Genomic DNA, 8,685 nt, shown 5'->3' on the forward strand with positions numbered 1-8,685 from the left:
CGCGTGCTCGACTGCCACGCGACTGATAAACGCTACGACCGGCAATTGCCCATCGCCAACGGCAAAGTCACCAAGTGCAAAGTCAGTAGAGATGCAGAGGCGCTGGATATAATCTACAGTCGTCACGCGTGCATCACGAGGTAAAGATCAAGCGACAGACCAAATGCCCTTGTTTGGTCCCTGGCTGCTTCCGAGACGTCGGCACGTCCGACCGACGAGGCGTCACTGACGCTAATAATGTACAGCTACTAGACCACCTTGTGCCAACTGTGTTGCGAACGTGTGCGCGGTTGTCACTTGAGGAAAGTAGCCAAGCGGGTGGCGGTATAGAAAGGCTGTGTTCCAAAAGGACATCCCCGCTGGCAGCATCTTGATCGTCGATTTGAATCGCAAGTGCACAGACATTTAGTAAGAACGGACGTAATCAGTAGGGGCATGTCCTACGAAGCGATGGCCTGCGCCGGTGGAAGCGTCCGACACACGCCGCGAGGCGAACCCTTGAGATTCCCCTCAAAGTAAAGTGCATGCATCTGCAACGCAAAGCTCGTAGGTCCTACGTCTGTCCCTCCATCGAGGTCACAAGCGTGGCTGGAGGCAGGCTTGACTTGTCGCCAACTCGACCGCTAGCGTTACCAGTCTGTTCCCACATGGACATAGCACGACCACATCGACTTTCCGCTGCTCAAGTAAGCCGCAACCCATGACATGACTGTCTCTCCCACGATCCCACAGCATACTGGAATCTCACAGAAGACGGCAGCTTCAATCGCCCTACACATATCGCATGTGGTCGTTGAAATTACCGCAGCGCCGTTGGTCTAGGGCGGCTGATGGGACGATTTGACGCATGGAGACCACAATGTCCACCGAGCACGTAGCCGCAATCCATCAACTATTCGTACCCACGTCTGGACGAGCAACGGAGCGTCGGCTCGTTTTGCCGGTGGCGTTGGCGGCGAAGCCACGCGGAAGCTATTCATTGCCCCATCACGCGTAATCGCCCGTGTCGACGCCACCGATGGGCTCGTCGCCATAGACACGCATGACCTTATCAACGACCTTAGGCCCTCGACGTGATGGCGATGCGTGCGTCCATGCCGGTCATGCCATCGGCGGTCGGACTATTGCAACCGGTTTGGATACCGGTCGCGTCAACTTCGCGAGCCTTCGTGACAAGATTTGGCTTTGCATCTTCGCCGCCTCTTTGATTGGCTGTCTTTCCGCCAATCCCCACGTCGTATCCTAAATAGCTTGGTCTTTGTAGGAACGCGACGCGTGTCGGTTCGCGCATTGATTGGCTATTATTTAATCCCGTCGCAATTGATTGGCCAAACATCACAGCGCGGGTTCTGTGGTGAAATTATAATTCGGCCGACTTCATCATTCTGCAAGTCGAACCACCGAGCCACAGACGACGATGATGACGATGCTGACGACGACGATGCGCTCGACGATGACCAAGGCGCTGCGCCTGCCGACGCGGACCCTCGGCGCTGCGGGCCCCGTGCGCATGTACCACGAGAACATCATCGACCACTACGAGAACCCGCGCAACGTGGGCGCGCTCGACAAGAAGTCGACCAACGTGGGCACGGGCCTTGTGGGCGCGCCGGCGTGCGGCGATGTCATGAAGCTTCAGATCGAAGTGGACGAGCATGGCACGATTGTCGACTCCAAGTTCAAGACGTTTGGCTGCGGCTCGGCGATTGCGTCCTCGTCGGTCGCGACCGAGTGGCTCAAGGGCAAGAACATCGACGATTGCCTCAAGATCAAGAACACGGACATTGCGAGCCACTTGAAGCTGCCGCCCGTCAAGCTCCACTGCAGCATGCTCGCCGAAGACGCCATCAAGGCCGCGGTCAACGACTACAAGAAGAAGCAGCAAAAGGCCTCGGCGTAAACGATGCGTTCTCCTCTATTATCATATCTTCAGTTTAGTGTAACACATATTTCCCCTTTCAATCCACGTTTTCCACTTGTACTCCGCTGTCGATATTGTACTCGTCGAGGCCCATCGCACGATTTTAACGACCTCTTCCAGTTGCGTGCATCCGCATCGACAACCCGCAAGTCCCTGAGGCTTGCAGCTCGTCCACGCGCCGGTATGCACCGAAGGAAATCCGCGACGATTGCTGACCGCACGACGATCGCCGACCAAAAACAGACGCCTTCACCGAACATCCGTCGGAACAACGAGGCGCGCAGTATAAAAACGCAGTCTTTTGAACTTTACAGCCTGTCCGATCATCCATCCAAGATGGAGCTATGGACGCTGGCTGTGACTGCTGGTTGTGCGCGCCGCCTTTGAGGTCGTGCCTGCCTTCTTTTGCTTCTTGATCGGCACGGTGCTCATGCTGTCGACGACTTGGGTGGGCCCGAGCTCGGCCTGGACGCGGATGACACCGCTTTTCGACCGGGTCACGACGGGGCCGTCGACGATCTCGTGGGGGTTGAGACGCGCTTGGTACACGGAGCGCGTCACGTGCGTGCGCCACTCCTGCACCGCGAGCGCCTGCGCCTCGGCGGTCGAGAGGCGCAAGAGCCTAAGACGACGAGGTTGATGGGAATCGATAAGAGATGGAAGCAGAAGAGACCGAAAGCGTGGGTCAGCGAGTAGCACGTTCGAAGCGGCCCACTCGACGTATTGCTGCGACGGCTGGAGGTGGTCGTTCTCGTGGTACGTGTGGATGGTATGTTCAAAGTAGTTCATGCGCAGCGGCCGCGCGTCCGGCCTACCACGGAGGTGCGCCGGCAACGATGCGATCGTCTCTTCGATGCAGCAGAGGTTGGGCGGGACCTCGGCGCGCAGGCGGCTCTCGAGGCTCCGATGTGTTGTTGTTGTTGCCATGCTTGTTCAAAAACTGTCGTTTCACGTCCCTTCGAGTCCGCGATCATGCCCACATGCTTGCAAGCTGGTACGCTTGCACGAGAAGAAGTCAGGCCAAGGTCCCTGGTACCGGGTCCAACCATCATCGATGCCCCCAGCGCTTGGCTTGGTCCAGGCCCGTCACCTCGTACGCTCAGCTGCTTCCAGTATTGCTACCGGCCACGCAAGGGCACCGCGAGGACTATTTAGTGTAGCGCAAGAAGACACTTGTCTCCTCCATATATCTCGCTACCGGAACGCGCCACGTCGACCGATGACCGATGGAAATGGTTCATTGCTTGCCTCCATGGCCTGCTTGGCACTGCTGGTGGGATTGCGTCATCTTTTCGCGAGCCAATCAACGAGGAGGTGCCATGGGCGTTTCTGATTGGTCGGTTGTTGCAGATAGAGAGGACGATGGCGAGCACGCGCTGCCCGCAGTGCTACCTCGGCAAGTGCAAGGTGCACGTCGCGGCCGCCGGCGCCGTCTCGGCCAAGGAGCTCGCGCTCCAGCGCATGTACGACACGATGGTCGGCAGCCAGCTGGCCAAGCTGCGCAAGGAGACGAGCGAAGCCACGCTCGAAGCCAAGTCGTCCAAGTACAAAGACGACCTCGACAAGGTCCGCGAGAAGAAGCGCAAATCGTCCAAAAAGTCTTCGTCGAAAGCCAAGGATGTGCACAGCGGCAGCGGCCTCAACCCGCAGGCGCTTGCGGCCATTTGCAGCAGCGACTCGGAGGACGAGGCCAAGCGCGCCAAGAAGAGCAGCAAGAAAAAGGCCAAGAAGAGCAAGGACAGCAAGAAGAAGAAGCGAAAACGGTACGACAGCAGCAGCAGTAGTGATAGCAGCGACAGCGACGACAGCGACGATCGCCGCGCTACCAAGAAGCGCCACAAGCGCCGCGACTAAGGCGGCCGCCGTTGCGAGACATGGCAAGAAAAGGTTTGTAAAGCCAACTAACAGTTAGAGATTGCTTGTCAAACACTGAAGGACTATACGACCAAATCAAAAACGTAGTCCTATTGTCAGTAAACCGAGCGGCGACTGAAGTACTTATGTACGGCAAACATTTCGCATATCAACGTAAATTCACTCATGCATCCTAACAGGATGGCTAGAGGAGGTTGCATCGTAGGCAGTCCTGAATGGTATGGCCGAGCTGAGACCCACGTCCTAGTATGCGAGGACGAGACTCGATGACGCAAACATGCAAAGCTGGTCAATATCGTCATCGAAATATGCAATGCATACGCTAGACCAGAATGGAGCAAAGATGATCCGAACCCACAGCCAGTCAAGGACATCACAGACAAGTTGTATCAAGGGTATCAAAGACAAGTCGCCGCTCGTGCGCTGTACCACCATGTCCTATTGATACTACACGAGATGCTCCCTGCCTTTAGTAACGTCTTGAGTGCATAGAGACATCGCTCCTTCGGCAACGACAGCGTCTTATTTATCAAGAAACGATTGAGGATGGTCGAGGCTCAACTTCACTCAGTCAACGCGACCCCGTGCTCAGTGACAACGATAAAAAGGCAGAAAGGCAGCGCATGTCTACGTCGGGCCGCACGCGCAAACGAAGCGCGTCTTGAGCAAGATGCAGTTCTTGTTGACGGGGTGGTCGGACGGCAGGGTGCCGCCATCAATGTGGCTGCCATTAAAGTAGCAGCCTGGGCCCTCGCAGTAGCAACGAAGACTATGGAAGCGGCAGTCGTCGTCGTTCGAGCACCCGTCGAGGTGCACGACTGGCTCGGACGCATTCAGCGGAAACTTGAACTTGCCAAGGACCGGGAAATGATCTGAAAGGTCCACGAGGGCCAAGGATGCGTCGTCGGCCGACGACGGCAAGAGCGACGGGCCGCTCCACGGCACTGGAAACGCCGCCGGCACTTGGTTGACGATCGACTCGAGCGTCGGCGCACCGATCGGCTGCTGGTACGGCGCTACACACGTGAATGTCAGTCTCTCATGACAAATACGAAGACGGTGACGGACGCTCGGCGTACAAGACGTAGTCGAGCCACTCGGACGGACAGCACGGACAAAAACACATGGCCGACGACGGGTCGCGAAACACTTGGCTCGAGGTACTCATTGTAGTAGCATTCCATCCTTGCGTGCCACACGTGAGGCGCGTGAGGTAGTTGGGCGTGTACAGTTTGTCCTATACATGGTCCTTTCATGCATCATCCATTGCGTCGTATTTGGTACATGGAGGGGCCCCAGCTCGCCACGTACTGGTCGAGGCACTTGCCCGACTTGGCCGCGCCGTCTCGGCCCACGAGCAAGTTGAGATGCGGACTAGGCAAGAATCGTTCATCGACTTGAATTTGTCACCAAGAGACGCGTGTACTCGCTCGTGAAGAGCTCGCTGCCAACGCGCGTCGGCGTCGTCGCGTGCAAGAGGCGCACAAGGTTCGACACCTCGTCCGGGAACGAGTGGTTGTCGACGTTAAAGTCGCCAGCAAACACCATCGGCTACAAGTACATCGCATTCCTTGTCATCGATGCAAGAGTCGTACCTCGGTATGTGGAATCGCCAGCGCTTGGGCAAATGCGTAAAACTAGTTGATGAACGATCCATCTATCCATGCAAAATGGAGAGGCGATAATGGTACCTGCTGCGCTTGCTTGATGCGGTCTTCCATGCCTTCTTTTGTCGACCACGCCTACGCATGATGGATGAAGAAACATCGTACTAGCAACAAGCGACCATGTACTACCTGCATGTGTGTCGCAAAGACATTGAAGGCTTTCGAGACGCCATGGACGGTCTTGTTGACACGCGCGTACTTGACGCCTTTCGCCGCAAGGCAGTCCGAGTAGTGGCATGCACCGCGGTAGATGTGCTGGGCCTCGCGGAGAATCGGCCACTTGGACACGATGAGCACACCGCCATTGATCAAGCTACACAATGAGGCGCCGCGTTGTGGTGAGGAGGAGGAGTCGTTGATGGCATGTTGCACCTCGTGAACGGGTCCGTCTCGGCAAGGATCGTCGTATGGTAGAGGTATCCTGCTTTACTGAAGGCCTCGAGCATGACGTTGCGGTCCGACTCGATGTCGCTCTCGGCGAAGGTCACAACGTCGACACCGCCGCACGAGTGCGGGCACAGCGTCAGAATCGACTGCGGAATGCGCGCAAGGCGCTCGGCCTGGCCGTCGTGCGACACTGCATATGGCCGGTCAAAGATGTTGTACTAGCCGAGAGATGCGTCGTCATCGTCATTTCGCCACGAAGACCCATAGATGCTGTCGTCGTACCTGGAGAACGTTGAACGTCATAAAGGGCGAGGATGGCGGCGACGGCGGCGGGAACGGCGAGATGCCTGACGTCGTCACGAGGAAGAAGACGAGGCCCATGAAGACGATGCCCATGGACGCGAGGAACATGCGCCGGTGCTCGTGCCACACGGCGAGCACATGGGCGCTGACCGCGGCCATCACAAAAATCAAAGATTCGCCGGAATGCGGATTGCATCCGGATACAACGCCCATCGCGGTATCCGGACAATAAACGAAGTGATACTGGTAGGAACCTCCTGGTTACCCAGCCCACCGGGGATTATTTGTCTGTCTCTTTGTCTGTCCCATTTTGGATTGGTTAAAATGTTGCTGCTTCCGTAAGATGATTGGACAGCTCTCAGCAATTCATTGATGCGTTTTGACAGGCCGGCGCCATGTCGCTCGGTGATGTCAAGGGTATATAATAAATTATTATATACCCTTGGTGATGTGCATTGACCGGCCGCTCTTGCTACTGCAGTTTGTATAATGCAGCTACATTTAAGCAACGTGCGAGCATCGAATAAGCGCAAGCGCAAGGCGCGCGCTGAGCAGAAGGCGACCGAGACGCCGAAGGAGGAGGAGGAGCGACTAGAAAAGCAACGCCTTAGCGAAGCCACTGCGCGCACCGTCGAGAAGGCCACCGAGACGCACGAAGAAAACGTCGTGCGGCTTGAAAAAACACGCAAGGTTAAAGCGAACTCCCGCACGGCAGATGATGGTGAGCTCAAGTTGCTTGCCGACCGGATCCTTGCCGAAACATCTATCGACGCAGTCACTGTCGGCAAGATCGCCGCGTCGCAGAACTTTACGAAGCACCCAAAACTAGCGATCGCCGCCTTTCACCTCTGCTCGGGCGACCCCGACACTCATGTGTGCAACGACGAGTCTCTCAACGGCCCCGGCGGTCGGAAAGTTTGCGAACGTATTTTGCGAGCTGTTGGGGATGCAGTCGGTCAGGCAGACGCTGCACGCTGTCAGGAGAGTGCGCGCCAGAGAGATGCTGAATCCGGGCGCATCGCTGCATGTGCCTCGTGCAACGAGGCACTCTACGAATGCGAAGGTCAGATTGTTGACGCGTGGCCTGTCGAACACCTACCCGCAGTGTTTCGCCTTGATGACTTCCAAGTTTCTCGGCTACCACGCGACAGCAAACTCGTCTCCGAAGTTGTGTCGGTGCTCCGCGTTGATGGTGTGCACTATCATCTGAACCCGACTTGTCCCCGACAAGAGCAACGTCGTACTGTGCTCGGCGTGCGCCAAGGACCCGACTGCAGGGTCTCACAACGTCGCGCCCTTCAGTATCGCCAAGGGCCACGACTATGGGCGGTGCGAGACGCTGCCAAAAATCAGCGACGCTATCTTGCGGGCCATCACAGCTGCTCGTGCGCACCATATTAACCTTCTTTTGCGCCCGCACCACGCAACCGCCCATTGCATTTGCTTTTGCGGATGGACCGATCCAAGTCGCCAAGATTTTGCCGGAAGTCACGGACGGGCGCCGGTTACACGTGACGTACGTCGGGCCACACGAGAAGTGCGATGAGACGCTCAAGTCCATCCGTGAGCACCACGAAATCGTTGCAGACACTGCTTTTCGATAATATCGACACTCCTTTCCAGACGTGAAGATAATATCTTCACGTCTGGAAAGGCGTGGGCCATTCGGGCTACGTTGACGTTACTATCAACGACAGCACAGAAATGCGCGATCGCATGGCTGCCAAAACCGACGCGATCAAGCGCGAGGTCTTCATCAACGACTACCAAGACGTCATTGCCCTCAAGGAGTATCTCGACGACAATGTCGACGCCATTGATGGCGAAACAACCGACTCGCCTCCGCCAATCGTTGCACCAACAAGGTCGTCTGCCAAGCACCGATTAAAATACATAATGCATACGATTTCATCGTTCCTACCAGCCCACTCCCCCGGAGCCTAGTTTATTGCTCGCAACCATTCCCAGGTCTCGTGCTGCACGCTATGCAGATGCTGCGCTAGGCCCCGTCCTTGCATCCCGGTACAATATTGTATTAGTTTTGTATAAGTATACGAAGCTCCACACACGGCATCGCAGTCCATCATGCGCCACAAGCGCTGTCCACGGACGGCTCATAATTGCAATAATTGTTCCAACCTCGCACATATAATAAATTGCAATATCGCACAGTACATTCGCCACCCAACGTCGTATGCAATAAAAGAGGTTTCCACGCCAAATTGCGCTGCCCACCAATAGATTTTATACTGGTGGGTTTAAAAATTGATTTTTAATAATTGGCCACATGCGCAAGGCAGCGCCCCCGCTGGCCTGCCCGGCCTTCTCGCCCAAGCAGATTGCGCGCTTCTACTTTACCAAGCTCGGCGAAGGCTCGGTCGTCGACACGAAGACGGGCGCGACCAAGGTTACCGATCGCTACCAGTGTCTCCACTGCGCGTCGCCGCACATCGTGACGATTCAGCGCAACGCGGGCTACAACAACCTCGCGCAGCACGTGTATTCCCAGCACAAGGACTACGCCGCGCTCAT

At 56.4% G+C, this 8,685-nt stretch overlaps 3 protein-coding genes across 3 annotated transcripts; 1 reads left to right on the forward strand and 2 right to left on the reverse strand.

The window, feature by feature from the left end:
• Window positions 1–1,411: 1,411 nt before the first annotated feature.
• Window positions 1,412–1,900, forward strand: SPRG_16698 (iron-sulfur cluster assembly enzyme ISCU; the record flags this gene model as incomplete). The annotated part of the gene is made up of 1 exon (XM_012355999.1): window positions 1,412–1,900. Exon 1 carries the CDS (start codon window positions 1,418–1,420, stop codon window positions 1,898–1,900), a length of 483 nt encoding a protein of 160 aa, XP_012211389.1. The 5' UTR covers window positions 1,412–1,417.
• Window positions 1,901–2,263: 363 nt separating this feature from the next.
• SPRG_16699 (hypothetical protein) lies at window positions 2,264–2,848 on the reverse strand (the record flags this gene model as incomplete). Its single annotated transcript, XM_012356000.1, has 2 exons — window positions 2,264–2,543; window positions 2,595–2,848. 2 exons carry the CDS (start codon window positions 2,846–2,848, stop codon window positions 2,264–2,266), a joined length of 534 nt encoding a protein of 177 aa, XP_012211390.1.
• Window positions 2,849–4,387: 1,539 nt separating this feature from the next.
• SPRG_16700 (hypothetical protein) lies at window positions 4,388–6,312 on the reverse strand (the record flags this gene model as incomplete). The annotated part of the gene is made up of 9 exons (XM_012356001.1): window positions 4,388–4,812; window positions 4,865–4,959; window positions 5,081–5,170; window positions 5,223–5,347; window positions 5,392–5,433; window positions 5,488–5,538; window positions 5,593–5,776; window positions 5,836–6,068; window positions 6,133–6,312. The coding sequence occupies 9 exons, from the start codon at window positions 6,310–6,312 to the stop codon at window positions 4,424–4,426; spliced, it is 1,389 nt and encodes a 462-aa protein (XP_012211391.1). The 3' UTR covers window positions 4,388–4,423.
• Between the last annotated feature and the right edge of the window lie 2,373 nt (window positions 6,313–8,685).

This window comes from Saprolegnia parasitica, assembly GCF_000151545.1.
Source record: "Saprolegnia parasitica CBS 223.65 unplaced genomic scaffold supercont2.352, whole genome shotgun sequence".
NCBI lineage: Eukaryota > Oomycota > Saprolegniomycetes > Saprolegniales > Saprolegniaceae > Saprolegnia > Saprolegnia parasitica.